Genomic DNA, 20,568 nt, shown 5'->3' on the forward strand with positions numbered 1-20,568 from the left:
CGGGTTCGAGCCCTGGTCTGGGAAGATCCCATATGCCGTGGAGCAACTAAGCCCATGCGCCACAACTACTGAGCCTGCACTCCAGAGCCCGCGATCCACAACTACTGAAGCCCGCGCGCCTAGAGCCCATGCTCCGCAACGAGAGGAGCCACCACAATGAAGCCCTCGCACTGAAATGAAGAGTAGCCTCCGTTCACCGCAACTAGAGAAAGCCCGCACGCAGCAGCGAAGACCCAACGCAGCCATAAATAAATAAATAAATTTATTTTTTTTTAAAAGTGCAAGGATAAAATGTTGGAAGCTGATCCAAACTTATAAGTATGACAATTCACTAAGTCATAGAAAGATGATCACTCTGTATTGTAAGTTACAGGACAAAAAGAAGGCGGTGAAAACTGTTTACTCTTAATAAGTTTTTTACAGAAAAATAAAATACTTTCATTTCCTATGTTTCTAATTGCAGTGTACTAAGTAAATATTGGTCTCAATGTTTTTCATTTTCCTATACATTTATAACTGGCAGTAAGACAGTTTTTAATGTTCTGACAAAAAATTTAAAGGTCACAGGACAATCACAATTGTTCCTACTGATTATTAAGATTATTCTGCATGGTAATTTTGCACATTTTTATGCGAGGACTGCCTGTATTTTCAGTAGGACAACACTCTCTGGGAGAAGTGGAATGGAAATATGAGTTCTAGAAAAAAAAGAATAAGATAAAAATTTCCCACTGTTAAAGAGCAACTTGTTTATGCATTTTTAAATGAATTTTTAGATTACTATAGTTAGCTTTTGCTAAATAGATTTTAATGAGTTATTTTAAAGCCTACTAAAAAGTCATTATTTACAATACTGTAGAAATTACAACCTTGGCAAATGTTTAAACTTATAATGAAAAGTTTTCAATATCAATCTGAAAATGTGGAAGTGAGTACGTATGTTACTCTTGGGGTACTTGTTCAAAAAATATATGAAAGACCATTGGTTTATTCTCATAATAGGAACTAGCTTACTACTCTTTGGGGGAGGGTCATTTAAAAGATAGCCGTTTACTGGGAATATGTTTTTGCGTGCCAGAGTTAAAGCTAAATTCCAGATAAAAGTAATACAAGGCAGAAGATAATAAACTAGGACCTTTATCAATTACAAAAAAAAAAGAAGAAACCCAATTCTTCTGGCTAGAAAAAGAACAAAAGTAAGAGTATTGGCTCAAATCAACCAAGACAGACTGATACTCTTACCTAAGTCAGAGATTAAAATTCTCCAACGACTCCCTGTCTCATTCAGTAAAAGCCAAAGTACTCACAGTGGCCTCCACACCCCACCCCCAGCCCTGCTTCTGCCCTCACCAGGAATGGCACCGCCTCAAGGCCTTACTGCTAACTATTCCTTTTGCCTGCACTGCTCTTTTCCCCATACTGCCACTTGACCTGATTGCTCACCTCCACTGGGTTTTTGCTCAATATCAACTTCCCAACAAGGCCTTCTCTTACCAACCAATTTAAATTTATCTCCGTACCCTACCTGTTATTCCCAATTCCCCTTCCCTGCTTTAATTCATAATCCTTATCACCATCTATAATATCATATATTTTGCATATTTTTCCAGTTCATTGTGGGATTTCTCCCACTAGAATGTAAACTCCATGAAAGCAGTGATTTTGTGTTTTGTTCACGGTATATCCCCAGTTCATTCTGGTATTCCTAGAACAGTGTCTGCCACATAACAGGTACTCAATAAATATTTTTTTATATCAGTGAAACTATGAGTGGATTAAAACGTAAGACTTTCAGGAGCTTCCCTGGTAGTGCAGTGGTTAAGAATCCACCTGCCAGTTCAGGGGACACGGGTTCGATCCCTGGTCCGGGAAGATCCCACATGCTGCGGAGCAACTAAGCCCTGCACCACAACTATTGAGCCTGTGCTCTAGAGCCCGTGAGCCACAACTACTGAGCCCACGCGCCTAGAGCCCGTGCTCCACAACAAGAGAAGCCACGGCAATGAGAAGCCCGCGCACTGCAACGAAGAGTAGCCCCCGCTCACTACAACTGGAGGAAGCCCGCGTGCAGCAACGAAGACCCAACGCAGCCAAAAATAAATAAATAAAATAAATAAATTTTTTTAAAAAAAGTAAGACTTTCAGAATTTCCTTTAAAAACTTGCTCAGGGCTCATAGTTCTCTAAGAAATTATATAAATGACTTAATCTGCAGACACTGCCCTCCTGTACCACATGATCTAAAAGTTTTGTGCTTTTTTTCATTTTCAAATTCAAAGCATCCAGTTTATCTATTCCTTCCTTTTCGTTCTCTCAGACAGCATGCTTATTGGGTCTTCATCACTTCTCACTTGGCTTACTGCAAGATTTCTCTGTGTCAGTCTCTCCCCGTTCCTCCCAAGCTGTACACTACCTTTCATCCTCCCCAAACAGCATTTTCTTGACATCATTTCCCTTTACTTGCTCCTAAGAGGTACCTGGAAGAAATTCAAATTCCATTGATTAGCTTTCAAATCCGTCCATAAATTGGCCAAATCCTACTTACAAAGCTTGATTCCACTACTCCCCAGTTTAAACCCTTAGCTTCATCAGGCCGGCCACATCATCACTATCTCAAGAATACGCTGTGCTCACCCCCATCTTGGCTCACATTATTCCTTTTATCTGGGAAGCTCTATCAAGTCCTTTCCATTTTTCCAAATCCTTTCCATCCCTTAAGGTATAGATCGCAGTCTACCTCTTTCATAAAGCTTCTCTTATATGACAATTAATCAATTGACTGAGTACACAATACAATACTATATGGTCATCTAGTTCTTCCTTGACTTAAGTAGTTTTTGTCTATGCTGATTACTAATATGCTTTATGAATCTTACTTGGGAATTATGAATTACATATGTATATGTCCCACCTCTTCAATCAAATTGTAAATGCTTTGAAGGACATCATTATTTGTAAGACATAGTCCTACACTTATACTTCTACAAGTTTTTGTTTTGTTTGGATTTGTCTTCTTGCACATAGTAGCCCCTCAAAATATTTGTTTACTCTAGTATTTTTATCTCCCCAAATTGTGCAATAGGATATTTTTTCTGGATTTAAGCCTGAAAAGGGCTCAATTGTTAATAAATCCCTGAAAGAACATACTCTCATATTTAACTGAGGATAACAAAATATTGCATGGACCACGCTGTGAGAACAGTTGAGATTCGGATATGTAACAAAATCCTGAATATGACTGTAAAGTGGTAGAAAAAAATGTGAAGGAGCAAGTTTGCACTGATTATAAAATCCTATGCGGCAAATGGTAGTTTAATTGTAAATATTTTTTACTAGTTGTTTAGACATACAATTGAAAATTTATTATTTGAATATAAAAGACAAACTAATTTTTTACTAAGTAACATCTTCCATAAACAATGGGAGCTTCTAAGAATTTCTGTTAGGAAACATTTACGTTAATATTTTGTTTCTATATGAACTATCATCACACAGACATCAGTTTGTATGACATAAGTAAGATAGATTTAGTTTTTGGCCCAGAATATATTATTCCATAAGCCCTTATAGGGTACATCAAAAAATCTCTCTACAACAGAACTATCACATTGTCCACCTGAAAAAAGAAACCCATCAGGGAGCACAAAATGATAGGGTATAAGGTAAAAGAGTTAAGGCAATTAATTATTATTTATATATTCCCTACAACTGGTCTCATCTAAAGATGCACTGTGAGGTTATTAGGTCAGTAAAGGACTCTCCCTCTAATCTTCTGGAAAAAAAAATCATATCATAATAGGGGTAGAAAGTGGCTATAAATTCCAGTCCCATTATCACACTATTAACAGAACTACTGGGGATATATGTATATGTAAAACTGATTCACTTTGTTATAAAGCAGAAATTAACACACCATTGTAAAGCAATTATACTCCAATAAAGATGTTAAAGAAAAAAACAAAAAAAACAGAACTACTGTGGGAATGTAAATTGATACAACCACTATGGAGAACAGTATGGAGTTTCCTTAAAAAACTAAAAATAGAACTACCATATGACCCAGCAATCCCACTACTGGGCATATACCCTGAGAAAACCATAATTCAAAAAGAGACATGTACCACAATGTTCATTGCAGCTCTATTTACAATAGCCAGGACATGGAAACAACCTAAATGTCCATTGACAGATGAATGGATAAAGATGTGGCACATATATACAATGGAATATTACTCAGTCATAAAAAGGAACAAAACTGAGTTATTTGTAGTGAGTTGGATGGACCTAGAGTCTGTCATACAGAGTGAAGTAAGTCAGAAAGAGAAAAACAAATACCGTATGCTAACACATATATATGGGATCTAAAAAAAAAAAATGGTACTGATGAACCTAGTGGCAAGGCAGGAATAAAGACGTAGAAATAGAGAATGGACTTGAGGACATGGGCAGGGTTGGGGGGGGTAAGCTGGGGCGAAGTGAGAGTAGCATCAACATATATACAATACCGAATGTAAAATAGATAGCTAGTGGGAAGCAGCAGCATAGCACAGGGAGATCAGCTCTGTGCTTTGTGATGACCTAGAGGGCTGGGATAGGGAGGGTGGGAGGGAGACGAAGAGGGAGGGGATATGGGGATATAGGTATGCATATAGCTGATTCATTTTGTTGTACAACAGAAACTAACACAGTATTGTGAAGCAATTATACTCCAATAAAGATCTATTAAAAAAAAAACAGAACTACTCTTCTTAGTCTGGTGCCTGCCTTCAGGTGCCCTATTGATATATCAGCTGTCCCTTGGAAGCTGCTTATGAGACCATAAATGAAAATCCTCTCTAACTCTCCTTCAGGGCTAGTATTAACCAGGAACTAAAAAATTCAAATGCTATAAAACTAAATGAATATGTAGGCATATCAGATAAAACATTTTTTTAAAAAGTAGAATTAAGATGTAATTATAACTTGTTCTGTAAAAGACTACACTTGCACTACGAAAGCAGATTTAAACTAATAGATTTGTGCCACAGTACATATAATACTTGGGTAGGGAAAGAAGTCTAATATGTATCTAACACAGGAAGGAAGTGATTGAGTTAGGCATCAACAATATTTATTAAACACTCAGGTGGTGATTGCTATGATGTGACAAGGCTGTGGACTTGGTGATAAGGAGATTATTACCTGGGGGAAAATATTTTGGATCTTTGGCTTTAAGAGTAGTGGTATTCTGTGCGTACAATATCTCTTCACTTGATCCACAAATAAAACATATGGACTTTTAGGCATTAAGTAGTTCTCAAACAGGGATTATTGGCAAAGTCTAGAGATGTTTTTGGTTGTCACAACTTGCCAGGAGGATTGCTAATGGCATCTAGTGAGTAGAGGTCAGGAATGCTGCTATCCTACAATGCACAGGAAACACACATTCCTCCCCCAGCCCCCAGCAAGAAATTATCCAGCCTAAAAGTCTATAGTGCCAAAGTCAAGAAAGCCTATGCCAGGTCCCACTCTAGCAGTTAATTTCTGTGTCCAGTAATTCCTCTTTGGTGACCAAGTGCATAGGAGCTGGGTTAGGCTATTCTGTGGCAGGTAAATCCGCACATCATCACATTTTGGCTGCTCATTTAGAGGGCCAGGTTGGACTCAGTTTTAGGGGTTGATGAATTTCAGATTATTTCTATGGCACCCAAACTTGACCTATAAGCCAGTCAAGATTGCTTTCTGGCTTTTATTGTCCTTCCTGGAAATGGTGCTAGATTCAGCAGGTTAGGCAATCAAGAGGCATCTGAGTATTTGAAGTATTTCATCTTTGAGTGTGTTAGAAAAGCAGAATCTCAAGTCCCACCCCAGACCGATTGAAAACAATTTGCATTTTAACATGATCCACAGAGAAGCACTGTTCTAATATACATTGAGGAAAAAAGGAAGAGAGAAGAAAGACAATGCTTATATGAGCAAAATGAGATAGATAATCAGTGTCTTGATCCTTGAATATAGTACTGTGTCCAGTTCAGGGTCAATCTTACAGAGGACTGTCAGTAGGTCAGAGGAGAGTTCTGAAAATAAAAACTGCTTTCTGAGGATCAGATAAGGAAATCATAGTTATTTAGCTCAAAGACAAGAAAACTAAGCAACATGAAGAGTTCAAACCTGTGATCTATTAATATGCTAAAAATTAAAAGGCTGACCCCAAAATGGTTTTGTGGTAAAATGAAAACCTCCTTCTAAAGGCCTTAAAAATAGGATGACTTAACTTTACTTAGAGGATAGATTTTAAAAGCTCTTTGTAGCCAAACCTAGAAAGCACTTAAATTCATAATGATTTTAGAATTACAGAATTTTAGAACTGGAAGGTAGTTAGGGATAAAACTCACTCAGTCTAGTCATTTTACAGAAAATAAAATGAATTCCAGAGAAGCAAAATAATTCACCAAAGTCACAGAGCAACTTAGCAGGTAGAGCTGGGACTAGAATTCAGGTCTCTTGACTCAACATCACCTGGTTTTGAAGAATTCTTTTATTACTTAGTTCTGTGACCTCACCAAGTTTGTTTTCTTATATAAAAACATTGGAGAAATATTCCTATTTTGAAAGATATTTGAAGATAAAATGAGTTTATACTTAAATTATGTGTGTAGTAATGCTTATCCCTTCCTAATATAGTAACCATGTCACCCGTCAATACTGTCCTCTTATTTTACTATATGAGTTCCTTAAAGGACAGGGATCTTTCCTCTCTCCCTCCCTTCCTTCCTTCCTTCCTTCCTCTTTACAATTCTATCAATTTTTTACCTCTTCATTCCATTTAAAGTGCAAAAAATGTGAATTTAGATTTAAGATTTTAATCTTAAACAATATTTATTAATACAGGTAAATACTTATAGTTTTAAGTGGCAAAAGCAATTTAACAATTATAAGAATCCATCTATGTCAAAGAGCACATATATATACATATACACCTATATGCATGTATACACAGACACACACACATACATATATACAAACACCCTTGGAGAAAATTCTGAAAGGATCTGGTGTATGGTGACATTGTGAGCAATCAGTTTGCAAATGTTACCCAAGCAGTGAAGAAGCACTGGGGCCTTTGGACTGTAAGCAGTTCTTGGTAAAGCTTTTATCTGGAAGTTGCTGGAGAAGGTCTGGGCACAGATCTGGCTTCATGTGTGACCTGTGCAATCAGAAGGCCCCACTCTTGGTTTAATGCTTTGCTATCTTGAAATTCTCAATAATCTTTGAACAAGAGGTGCCTCATTTTCACTGTGTTCTGGGTCTCTCAAATTATGCGTAGTCAGTCCGGTCTGAGCAGCTCAGCTCTGGCCCATTCACTGGTAGATGGTTGTAGGGTGCGCTCTGTCTCTCAGGAGGTCTTGATTTCTTTAAATTTGTTTTTCTTTTTAAAAAAGTACAGTCGCATTATAAAAAATTAGAAAATAGATTAGCAGAAAAAATTAAGTCATCCTCGAAACTCTCAAAGGCAGAGATATTTTTTCACAAGCATCTCTTCATACACCACGATGTTCAGTGTCTAGTCAGAAGAATAAAAAGCGATTCATTATAGTATGAATTGCCAAACATAATTACAAAATAGGTATGTGTATGAAAATTAGGCAATTCCTTGAGATTAGCTTTTGTGTTAGTTTTTTATTGATATGTAACAAATTACTACAAATTTAGCAGTTTAAAACAACACAAAAACATTGTCACAAATATCTGTAGGTCAGAAATCTGGGCATGGTGTGAGTGGGTTCTCTGCTCAGGGTCTCACCAGGCTGAAAACAAGGTGCCAGCCTGGGCTGTGTTTCTCATCTGGGGCTCACAGTCCTCTTCCAAACTCAAATGGTTGGTGGTAGAATTCGTTTCCTTGCAGTTAATTGTAGGATTGTGGTCCCTGTTTCTTTGCTGGCTGTCAGCCAGGGGCTGCTCTCAGCTCCAGAGGCTGTCAGCATTCCTTCTATATGCCTTCTTCCATCTTTAAACCAACCATGGCATGTTGAATCTTTCTTGGGCTTTGAATCACTGACTTCCTTTTCCGCTACCAGCCAGGAAAACTCTCTGCTTTTAAAGGGCTCGTGTGTTTAGGTCAGGTCCACCGGACAATCTATTTTAAAGTCAATTGTGCCATAAAACATAAGCTAATCATGGTAGTAAAATACATCAAATTCACAGTACTGGGGATTATGCTTGGCATGTACACAAGGGTGTGGGAAACCTCAAGGGACCATTTTAGAATTCTGCCTACCACGGCTATCCTAGAGTCTCGTGTGAAGAACAGGAGGTTCCTCTACCGCTCTATCCAACAGTCTTCTTCAATTCCCATTTTTAACTCTAGCATCTCTATTTTATAAGTTCACAGTTCAGCATAGTAAAACTGGTCACAAAGAATTTGCTTAGCTATGAGGGGAACACAGAGATTCTTTTGTTTTCAAAGGAAAAATTTTAGAGAACAAGAATCTTACATTTTATTGTGAAAAGCCTAGTTAGTGTGTATCAATATGTTTCATTAACTCTAACATAATCTAATGAGACAATAAGGCACATATTAAATTTAGATATGTTTATATTTTAAAATAAAGATTAAGACCAGATTATCTAGAAATAATAAAACATAAGATTTAGAAAAGAGTAACACAGTTTAATGCCAACATGTTTCTATCTTCCATATATGAAGTACTCAGGAAAACAGATAAGCAGAACACAAGACCCTATAGATAAATGAACAAAGGACATGTCCAGACATTTAAAAAGAGGAAACAGAACAGACTAAAAGTTGGACTTCAGTGAACTAACATTGAGTGCATCGTATGTGTGTGAGGTGCTGGCATGTATGACAAGTACAGGGCTGCTATTCAGACACAGGAACTGTTATGTCTGTGGCCAGAATCCACTCTTGTTTGGTGCTTCTGTTCTGATTGGTTGGTGCCTGTATTGCAGTGGTTGCATGTCGCAACTAAAGATCCCACATGCCGCAGCGAAGATCCCAAGTTCCACAACTAAGACCTGGTGCAGCCAAATAAATAAATAAATAAATAAAATTGAAAAAAAAAAGAAACTTGAGGTGTTGAGAGGCTCGTAATTTACCCAATCCAGGGCTAGAATTCAAATTCAGGTCTTTTAATCTAGAGCAGAGCTTTTAATCACCATGTTACATTAGGAATGAAAAATGAGATACTACAATATCTGTTCCTGGAGGAACTGGGACTGGACTAACCATTCCACTGTAAACAATAAGAAAACTGGACAAAATATATGAAATAGCAGTTTTCAGGCACTGGGCAACAGGCAGTGCAGGAATGTGATCCCTGAGAGAAGGGAAACAGATGAGGTGAGCCCTGTAATTGCCTGCATTTCTGGCTGGAGACATTTTCCAGCCTGAGGTGCAGGGAGAATCCCAAGCGGACCATGGTCGTCTCACTGAGTTGAGGAGATGGAGATAAGTTTGGGGAGGCACAATTGGCTTTTTGTAGGACAGAGTACCAGAGAGGACAGAGCTAAATGGAGAAAGAGTTTCAGAAATTTGTAAGAGGGGTTGTCCCCATGAGTCTATGGTTGGATACTAAGACACACATGCATACGGTGAAACACTATAAGTCTGGGCAAAGAATGATTCCAAGAACTATAAATCAAATAATTCCCAGAGTTCACATAGAGCTTGAGGATAACTGAGTTCCAATCAGAGCCAGAGAAGCACATGGTTTTATACATTGGGGAACAAAGAAGGAAAGGGGACAAACAATGCTTATGTTAAAAAGGCAAAAGAAAAAAAAAAAAGATGGATAGATAGAGGAATGGACAGGTATGTGATAAAACAAGCAGAGTAAAATGTTCTTTGGGTTTTTAAAAAATATTTATTTATTTATCTATTTGGCTGCGTTGGGTCTTAGTTGCGGCATGCGGGCTCCAGAGTGCTCAGGCTCGGTAGTTGCAGAGCATTGGCTGTAGAGCATGCAGGCTTAGTTGCGCCGCAGCATGTGGGATCTTAGTTGCCTGACCAGGGATCAAACCCGCGTCCCCTGCATTGGAAGGCAGATTCTTAACCACTGGACCACCAGGGAAGTCCCCAGAATAAAATGCTAATGGTAAAATCTAGACAGTAGATATCCATGTGTTGACTGCAAATTAAAGGATTAATACGGGAGTATTATGAAAAACTTTATACCCATAAATTTCACAACTTACATGAAATTGACAAAGTCTTTGAGAGACACCATGGTGGTTTAAAAGTATGTCCAACACCATGGTGGTTTAAAAGTACCTCCACTGAAAGGTAGAGCCTAATTCCCCTCCCTTTTAGGGTGGGCCTTTGTACCGTTGTGTTTTTTTTTTAAGATTTTTTTTTTTTTGATGGGGACTATTTTTAAAGTCTTTATTGAATTTGTTATAATATTGCTTCTGTTTTATGTTTTGGTTTTTTGGCTGTGAGCCATGTGGGATCTTAGCTCCCCAACCGGGGATCGAACCCGCACCTCCTGCATTGGAAGGTGAAGTCTTAACCACTGGACCACCAGGGAAGTCCCTGTATTCTGTTTTAGAATACAAATAGAATATAGTGGAATGGATGGTGTTTGATTTCTAAGACTAGGTCACTAAGGCATCGTGGTTTCCTCTTTGCCTTCTCTCTTGGATTGGTCACTTGGCAGGAAACCATGTCTTTAGGACATTCAAGCAACTCTCTAGAGATGTCCATGTGGTTGGAAATTGAGGCCTCCTGCCAGCAATCAGCAGTAAATAGAGATTCCTGATAACAATCAGTGAGGAACTGAGGTCTCCTGCCAAAAGCCATGTGAGCCAGCCACCTTGCAAGCAGAGCTTTCAGCTCTAGTCAAGCTTTCGTATGACTAGAGCCCTAGCTGACATCTTGCCCAATTAGGGATCCTGAGCCAGAACAATCCAGTTAAGGGCTCCTGAATTCCTGAGCCACAGAAACTGTGAGATAATGAATGCTTAGTTTTAAGCTGTTAAATTCTCAGGTAACTTACTATGCAGCAAGAGATAACAAATACAGTCACAAACTACCAAAGCTTCCTCAAGAAAACTATACAACCTTTACCTATAATCTACAAAAGAAATCAAACTGTAGTTAAAACCTTCCAACAAAGAAAACTCCAGGCTTAGATGGCGTCCTTGAATTCCATCAAACATTTAAGAAAAAAATAATATCAGCTGTTAGTTTAATTGTTGCTCCTTTCAATGTCATCTTTTTTTTTTCCCTTTTAGCTATCTGATGCTTTTTCCATCATTGGTTATTGGCAGTTTTACAAGAATGTGATTTCATGTGGTTTTCATTTTATTTTCCTGTTTGGGGTTCATGAGGGCTCTTGAATCTGTGGTTTGATGTATTTCGGCAACTTTGTAACATTCTCATTATCTCTTAAAATATTGCTTGTTTCATTTTCTTTCTCCTCTCTTTCTGGGATACCAATTTCCTATGTTAGATCTTGCTATATCTTCTATGTATTAATTTCTCTTCTGTATTTTCATTGTTTTGTCTCTCTCTGCATTATTCTGGATATTTTCTTCTAACTTGTGTTTATTCACTAACTCTCTCTTCAGCTATGCCTGTTTTACTGTCAAATCCATCCATTAAGATTCTAATTTCAGTCACGTTATTTTTCAGTTCTAGTATTTCCATATTGTTTATGTAATTTTCGGTTCTTTGCCAAAATTCTCATAAGTTTAGTTTGTGTCTGTAAACTCCAATACTTGGAGGTCATGCAGATCTATTTAAATAAAAACTTCTGCTGGTGTTCATTTATATCTCTTGGTGTAGCTACTTTTTACTATGTGCTTTACAATGTACTTACAAAACTGTTTAGATTTTGAGGCCTATTGCATTAATTTTCTATTGCTGCTCACAGTTTTACCACAAACTTAGCATCTTCAGACAACACACATTTATTATCTCATAGGTTCCGTGGGTTAAGAGTCCAAGCACAGCACAAAGGGCCTCTGTTTCAGGGTCTTACAAGGCTAAATCAAGGTGTCAGCCTGAGCTGTGATCTCAGCTGAGGTTCCACTATGAAAGGATCCACTTCCAAACTCACATGGTTGCAGTATTCAGTTCCCTGCAGACTGTTGGACCAAGGACCTACTTCTTGCTTTTGGCTAGAGACCACCCTCAGTTGCTTGCCATGTGGCCCTCTCTGAAGGCCAGTTCACAACATGGCAGCTTGCTTCTTTAAAATTAGCAAGGGAGAGAGTTCCCTAACAAGATGGGCATGAGGATCTGATGTAATATAATCATATGCACATAAATAATACATCCCATCATCTTTGTGGTATTGCATTAATTAGAAGCAAGTCCTAGATCACCTTCTCCACACATACACCTCCCCCCCCACACACACACAGAATACGAGCTCATAGGGATCATGGGGGGTTACCTTAGAGTCTGCGCACCATACTAAGGATATTAACTTCCTCTAAGAGAGTTCAGATTTGCTTTAGTCAAACACCTGGGAAAAAAAAAAACAAAAAAACACCTGGGAGTTCTAAAAATCTTAGATAACTTCAGTCCAATTTCAGGGATTGAGAGTATTCAGAGTATTCAAAGGTGAGCTGCCAGCCCTTTGAAGGCCTGTTTACTTCTGAATCACTCTTACTCATGATGGGCAGCCTTTTGGGATCCTTATTCAAAGTAAGGGGAAGGGTTTATCACTGCAGGCCTCATACTCCAATACCTCTTCACCTGGGTCCCATTAAGACTGTCAAGATAGCCACTCAGTATGTCAGACACCACTTACAGAACTGGCCAACCCTTTCAGGGAAAAGCAGCTCACCTACCTAAGTTTCTGTGCTTCCTTAGCTGACAGTTATTGTCAGCTCTCTCATGTCTTTCAGCAGATATTTTAAAAATTTTGTTCAGCTAGCAGCTTTTCCAGATGTACTCTGTAGATCTGGTCCAAATTACTTGATCTACAACTACTAAAAATGAAAGTCTTATTTTTTTTTTACTTGCATAATTTATAATTTGTTACTGGCCTCAACTTGTAGAGAAATCACAATCTATGAGTGTTTCATAAATAAAATAAAATTCAAAAATTAAAAAAAAAAGAGTAAGTGTTTCAACATAATCTAACCTATTAATTTAAAGCAAAACAGGTTACTTTTTCAACCTGGAAAAAAATAGAGTACCAATTTTTTTCCCGTAAAATTACACTGAACATTTTTATTTCTGGAGCTTTCTATATGGAAAAGAAAATCCTAACATTATTACATAAGGGATATTTATGCCTAAAACATGTGAGCCTAGAAATTAACACAGTACTGTAAAACTTTCTAGGTCAGTTGATATTTTGCTAATATCCCTATATGAAACAGTTTCTTAAATGTTGAGTATTCCTACAAACTATATATTGTATCACTCAATATTTCATTGCCAAACAGAAATAACATACTGATTAAATCAGCATTCTGGAATTACAGTCTGTAATAATGATATAAATTAAAAATACTTGAAGAACATTAATTTGTATTTCATTTCAAAAGGAAAGTGTGAAATTAATGAACACTTGGGCAATAGATACTGCATCCCTATCTCTAAAATTAACTGATTTGGAAGTAGTATATATATATATTTTTTAATTTTGGAATTCACAGCGACTCTTTTTTTATTATTTATTTTTGGCTGTGTTGGGTCTTCGTTGCTTCACACGGGCTTTCTCTAGTTGCGGCGAGTGGGGGCTACTCTTCGTTGCAGTGCGCGGGCTTCTCATTGCGGTGGCTTCTCTTGTTGCGGAGCACAAGCTCTAGGCGCGCGGGCTTCAGTAGTTGCGGCCCGTGGGCTCAGTAGTTGTGGCTTGTGGGCTCTAGAGCGCAGGCTCAGTAGTTGTGGCACACGGGCTTAGTTGCTCCGTGGCATGTGCAATCTTCCCGGACCAGGGCTTGAACCCGTGTCCCCTGAGTTAGCAGGCGGATATTTAACCACTGCGCCACCAGGGAAGTCCCAGGTAGTATATTCTTATGTGAACTAAGCATTAGGCTTATTTTGAAGATCTGTAACTGCTAGACATACTTTGGAAATAAATACCAAAGAAAGTAAAATATAAGACTATTCTCTCTGGGAATAAATTTAAAAATATAATCTACCTATTAACCATCTTTGGTAGAGACCACTAGTTGCATTTACCTCAGTTCTGTACTCTACTTTTTTCCCAGGCATATGACCATCTGAAATAAAAGCTATATTTTTCATCCTTCCTTGCAGTTAGGAAGGAGCATTGTGACTAGGTATTGGCCAGTGAAATTTAAATGAGGGTGCAACCTTCTCTCTCACTGTCCTCCTTGCTGGCCAGAAAGTTGATGTGAGGGAAGGAGCTTGAACAGCAATCTTGGATCATAAGTTGGAAGTCAAGTGCTGAGGTTGGTAGAGCAACACAGAAACTTTGAGATACTAAACTCTGAAATTCTTTTAAGTGAGAGGGAAAACTTTTTTTTTTTTTAAAGCCACTGTTATTTGGGGTTTTAGTTTTATGCTGCTGTATTTAATCTTAACTGATACACATTGCAATTATTGGCATATTACTCCTTTATTAGAAATTGTAAATGAGAAATTATTTCAACACCTGAAGACCAAGATACAACAGAAGACTCCATAGGCTCAAGATTTTGAGACATCCTAGAAAGAGTTTTCTGTAAAGTATATCCTTTCCGTGGCATTGCAACATCATTCTTCTTTAAAAAGGTTACTGGACACACATCGTTTCCGCCATCACCTATATAAACAACTCGTGTATAATTCACTCCTCGTTGTAACTGTTTACCTACAAATTCTACCAAAACTACATTTTTGCAAAGATTAGGGGGGCACCTAGTGCAAGAATGAGCATGATAGTTTTCTACAGTGAGATGACCATCGCTATCAAAAGCTGCTGGATTTGTAAAGACTTTATCAAACACGCCATGAAAATTGGTAGCTTCTAAAACCCAATCTATGAAGACTGAATTTGAATCTGAAATAATGATGCAGTCAAATTTATCCTTGTTCTTTCTTATAAAGTTTAAAAGTTCCACCATCCCTGGAGTGAAAGGTATTGATATCATTGCTCTTTTCATTTCATCTTCTCTTACACCTTTATCTCCCAAATACTTAAAGACTCTGCCCATAAATTCTGTCCAAAATCCTTTTTCATAAGAATCTTGTAGTTCAATAGGAAGCTTTTTCTCTGGAGCACATTGTACAATCCAGGTATCACTATTATCATCTATGATTGTATTGTCAAAGTCAAAAACCAACAAAATTTTCATGGTTCCAGAAACAGATTTGGGTTACCCTGGAAAAGAAGAAATATTATTCCCTAAACATACTCGGTTTTACATATCTAGCTATAGTATCTATTTAACAAAATTACTGTTAATCTGCTGAAACAAAGGGTGAATATAAACAAGTTAAAATGACTAAGCATTCTAAGACTACCATTTAAGTACTTTTTCCTAAGAAGCAAAGTTCATATTTGAGTATGTTAAATGAATGGAAAACAGAATATATAAAAAGGATACTCATGGTATTATTGTGTCCCTGAGGGGGTGATTCTTTGAGCACTCAGAATTAAACTAGAGAGCAATCCAATGAGAGAAGTAATGAAACAATTATTCCCTTACACTTTAATTTAGAAAAGTTATAAAATAAGACAGAAAAAAATGTAGGCTAGCCATTCTTATTGTCTTTAAATTATCAATCACAAACTTATTAGTTTAAAATGTTTACAATGATCCTCATTTTAAATAATAGGTCACGTACAATACATATTCTCTGTGAACTAACCAAAACTCTGACCAAATTTAACATAATGTGAAATCTTGCAAAATTTAAATAATTTTTTAAAAAAGGTTTTTAGCTTGACATCATCATTGTCAATGTTATAACCAAATGGTTGCTTGATGTTGTACTTGAAAGTCTAAACAAATTACTTGAACTGGAGGTCAGTTAAATTCTTCCACACTAGAAGTAACTTCTGTTAACAATTTTCACATTTATTTATATTTTCTCTAGATAGTTTAGCTCTGGAGTACCAAATAATCTGGATATATGTGAATAATCACACTGCTTTTGATATGACAATTACTCAAGTCTCTGTTTTCATTAATAGATAATGAAGATCATTAATTTAAATCTCAAGAGAAAAGGAATGAATCAACAGATGGTATAAATGAAAATTATCATGTAAAAAAGATAATTATACAGAATTCCCAGGAAAAGCTACAATTAGTCTCTGTAAACAAAAAAAAAATTTTTTTTTAAAAGAGTAACTGATATTTTTATAGATATCACTATATGCCAGATACTGGACTAAGAACCTTACAATCTCATCATCTGTCATAAACCCATTTAGTAGGAATTATTATTAACCTCATCTTAAAGATATATAACTGGAGCTTAAGTATTAATTAAGTTGGTTAAGTATTAGTTAAATGGCAGAGCTAGAATTTGGACTCAGGTCTCCCTGACTCCAAAGTTCATGCTTTAGTAATACACTCTAGTGCCTAAGAAATAGAATAACGACTATTAATCAGTTTAAAAATAAAATATTAAGTAGGTCATTTTGATGAAAAGATGTTTAATAACATGAAAACATTCATTAATCTCAAAGTACACACTAACCATCTGTGATCTACTTTACAACCATTCTGAGGTTTTAGCAAGAAATCCTAAAATGAAAAGTGAAGCACCCCACCAATAAGAAAAAGAAGAGATCAATTAAAATTAGAAAACATGGGGGACTTCCCTGGTGGTCCAGTGGTTAAGAATCCACCTTCCAATGCAGGGGATGCAGGTTCGATCCCTGGTCGGGGAACTAAGATCCCACATGCTGCGGGGCAACTAAGCCCACGCACTGCAACTGCTGAGCACAGGGGCCACAACTAGAGAGCGCATGTGTCACAAACTATAGAGCCCAAGCGCTCTGGAGCCTGTGCACCACAACTAGAGAGCCTGTGCGCCACAACGAGGAGCCCACGTGACGCAATGAAGATCCCGAGTTTGCACCCAAGACCCGATTGACGCAGCCAAAAAAAAAAAAAAATAGAAATCATGGCATTTATCTACATGTATTCTCTGGTTTATAATGATAGATATCCAGTAGGTGAAACTGAGAATGAGCTCACGACTCATATAAGAATAAGTATTTTTTGCCTCTCAATTTAGAATATCTGGAGAACAACTAACCTAGAGGACATATCTCCTGTTGTATGAATTTAGATGGTATAGAGTATTCTGATACTCTGGATCCATGAATCTCTAAATGTCTAATCCAGGTGTCCCTGATTGGCTTCCGGAGATTTAAGTGCAGAAATCACTTTCCCATAGAAACAATGTAATAAATAGCAATAAAGCGCAGTTGACAATCACATAGGTAATGCACCTAAGCACATTTTAAATTAAAATGCTTTTTAGGCATTCTGAATTTATACATAATTAAAAACATTTTTTTCAAATGTAACTCACTGTTGGTTGAAGTGTTTCAAGCCTAGACTTAATCAGCCACAAGTTACTAAAATTCCTGCACTATTAACCTCCAAATAAGATGTATCATAAGCCTGAAGTTAACAAAGTTCCAACTGTTAACTTAGTTCCACTGTTGACTATTAATTTCTATCTACAAGTTTACTTTTCTTAATTTCAGATCTTTTTCCATTAGTTTTTTCCCACCACTCAACATAAACCTTTATTTAAAATACTTACCCAATTTAGTATTTCCAAGACAATTAATCTTACTTCAGCATGGAGCTTAGGTTAAACAGTCATGACAATCTTCAGTTTTAAACACCAGCCAGTTTCTAACCAACATTGCTCCTACTTTATATGCAGGGGAAAAAGTCTTCTGGTTCCAAGCAAAGGAATGGAGACTTCTTAACTCCTAAAATTAATAAAAGTATTTAAGATATTTAAAAATTTACATTTTCTAATATGTTTTCTCTTACATCAGAAAAGCACCTATGGCAATGGGAGGAATAAAACTTTGTTTAAACAAAACCTTAAATACAAAACAGGGAATGTTATGTGAATATAAGCTCTTATCCAGTGAATAAAATCACAGGTGTTAGGCTGATTATGTTAAGATTTCCAGATTCCAGTTTTTCTTTTTACTTATTAAATAATAGACAAATACCACATTCTGTTGTCAATAAACTTTCAAAGATTTAGTGCTGTACTTGAAATAAAAATGTCTCCAAAAATTAAGGATATGTAGAAAGATTTAGTGAACGTGAATCTATTTTGAAATCAGTTTGTTAAAATACCAGAAGCAGTTATTAACTGTTCTTTCCAGAAGCATAAAAAGTATATATTTTGTATGTCTGCAATGTTTCCAGGGTCTAACAATAGCCTATGTGCTTTTTTACAATAATGAAAACTAGAAACTACATAGACATCCAAGAATAGGGGATTGCTTAAATAAGATATGTACATGATAGCCATATAACAGACCATTTATTTAATGAGTAAAAGGTTAAGATGTTCAAATTAAACAAACAAGTCACAAAACAATGTTTACAGTATAATCTCATTTTTGTTTTTAAAAAAGAAATGCCTGTATACAGTGGTAGCATCAATTGCAGTGCATTCCTTTTCTACACTGATTTTGTAATAAAATATTTTCCCCGGAATAATTTAAGCTCTGTTTCAGATCAAAGTGCATATGCTACCTTCTTAATTTCACAACAAAGAAAACAAAATAAGGAGTGGTGGCCATAGAGGGTAAATAACTAATTCTAGATACACTTGGCTGTAAAGATCCATGGATTAGAGTTAGAACCAAGTGTTGTAAGTCAAATGATACCTGAACACTATGCCAAATTGGCAAATTACTGACACCAAATATTATAAGATTCAATAATTTTTGTAACCAATTTAGTTAAAATTCCACAGAATTTTTGTTAGGAGGTAATCTCCATGGGTCTCCAGTGGCTCTGCATACCTTACAAGCAAGGTACTCACTGCCCTTTGCTCTGGACTATTGTCTCAGAAATGTATGTAAGGGCTTCCCTGGTGGCGCAGTGGTTAAGAATCCACCTGCCAATGCAGGGGACACGGGTTCAAACCCTGGTCCTAAGAAGATCCCACATGCCGCGGAGCAGCTAAGCCCATGCGCCACAACTACTGAGCCTGCGCTCTAGAGCCCGTGAGCCACAACTACTGAAGCCTGCCATGCCACAACTACTGAAGCCCACGCGCCTAGAGCCCGTGCTCCACAACAAGAGAAGCCACCACAATGAGAAGCCCACGCACCACAAAGAAGAGTAGCCCGGCTCACTGCAACTAGAGAAAGCCCGCGCGCAGCAACGAAGACCCAACGCAGCCAAAAATAAATAAATTTATTTTAAAAAATGTATGTATAGTGAACAGTCTTGAAAGGCATGCTTATAATAAAGATCCGGATGCCCTGAGCTCAGGGTTCCTGTCCTGTAATGCAACACACTCCATGTGCAGGTGACTTCTGGCGCTCTTTGCATCATCCTGTGGCAACTGGGGCAAAATTACTGATCTTCTGGCTACTGCTACTGCTGTAATTCATCACTGTTCTAGGGGTCTGCATCTTCTACAAAACGGTGGCAGCCTAAGTTGTTAGCATGCAAATAGGGTAAAATCTCTGACTCTTCCCAGTTCTTGACATTTTTAAAACTATGATTCCAAAAAAACCACCAATGTTGTATGTGCAAAAGCTATATTTCTGCCAACAAATATTTTATTAATCCTTTCATACTTACCAGCATTATTACGATGGGTCATCTGATAGAAAACCTGAAGAAAAACAGTACAACTATGTGTTAGAACTTCAGTGATTAAAAATCTTACCTCCTTTCATATTGAGCAACTCCAGTTTGATGCCTAATGTGTATGTGTCATAGCCAACTACCTTGTAATGTAATCATTTGTACCTCGACGTGTTAGAAAAGGATCTTTTGAAACGTAGCCCATAGTCACTCTTAACAGGTTTTTGTCCTTAGAGGTCTGATTGGTCCTCCAAATCCATTCAATTTACTATACTGTATTTACCGAGCAATTACAAAGATATCTTAAAGGTCCTAACGTGAATGTTATAATCCAAGTTTTAACATTGCCATTTAAAAAAAAAACAACTAAGCCCCATCTAGCCCAGATCATGCGTTAGAAACCAAAGTATTTAAAAACAGATTTTCTGTCAATTAATCCCTGAGTTAAGGGAGGAGGGCTTTGCCGTTCACCTTCCCCCGCGAGGTCTGTGAGTCACACACACCAAGCCCAGGCCTCGCTATCCCGCACACCTGCCGGGTACATCCCGAAACCAGGGGCAGGGACCTAGTCGGGTGTCGTTCCCCGGGAGGCGCACGTTGGATGCCGATGGGAGCACCAGGCCGGGCCCAGCCGGGTCCCAGGGCTCGTCACTGACCCAGGCCAGAGACCCGCAGCCGTTCTGGCCTCGGCGCCGCTTCCGCGGGCTCTGTCCTCCGGCCCACTCCGGACGCCTGCCGGGGAGGGCCGCCCCACTCGCACGCCTGGCCTTGACTTCCCGCGCAGGCGCAGCCTCCCTTCTCCGGCACCACAGCCCACAGCTGCGCGTTCTTCGTTCCTCGGCGA

General features: G+C 37.8%; 1 protein-coding gene across 6 annotated transcripts; it reads right to left on the minus strand.

Annotated features, from left to right (window-relative positions):
• Positions 1-12,398: 12,398 nt before the first annotated feature.
• On the minus strand, positions 12,399-20,555 carry PHOSPHO2 (phosphatase, orphan 2). Of its 6 annotated transcripts, none has more exons than XR_011074141.1 (4): positions 20,196-20,555; positions 19,719-19,752; positions 17,695-17,869; positions 12,399-12,469 (listed from the first exon to the last, which is right to left on the minus strand). XR_011074141.1 is itself a non-coding variant. In XM_068544940.1 (4 exons), exon 4 carries the CDS (start codon positions 15,258-15,260, stop codon positions 14,535-14,537), a length of 726 nt encoding a protein of 241 aa, XP_068401041.1. In that variant the 5' UTR covers positions 15,261-15,286; positions 17,695-17,869; positions 19,719-19,752; positions 20,381-20,555; the 3' UTR covers positions 14,037-14,534. The 6 variants fall into 6 exon arrangements, 4 of the variants coding, with proteins under 4 accessions (XP_068401041.1, XP_068401039.1, XP_068401040.1 ...); XM_068544940.1 differs by lacking the exon at positions 12,399-12,469 and adding an exon at positions 14,037-15,286 and having other exon boundaries at positions 20,381-20,555; XM_068544938.1 differs by lacking the exon at positions 12,399-12,469 and adding an exon at positions 14,037-15,286 and having other exon boundaries at positions 20,256-20,555.
• Between the last annotated feature and the right edge of the window lie 13 nt (positions 20,556-20,568).

Source organism: Eschrichtius robustus, chromosome 5 (assembly GCF_028021215.1).
Source record: "Eschrichtius robustus isolate mEscRob2 chromosome 5, mEscRob2.pri, whole genome shotgun sequence".
In the NCBI taxonomy this organism is placed as follows: domain Eukaryota; kingdom Metazoa; phylum Chordata; class Mammalia; order Artiodactyla; family Eschrichtiidae; genus Eschrichtius; species Eschrichtius robustus.

Bases quoted from the DNA above. Each gene is read 5' to 3' on its own strand.
- PHOSPHO2 (XM_068544940.1), bottom strand. From the start codon at position 15,260: ATGAAAATTTTGTTGGTTTTTGACTTTGACAATACAATCATAGATGAT.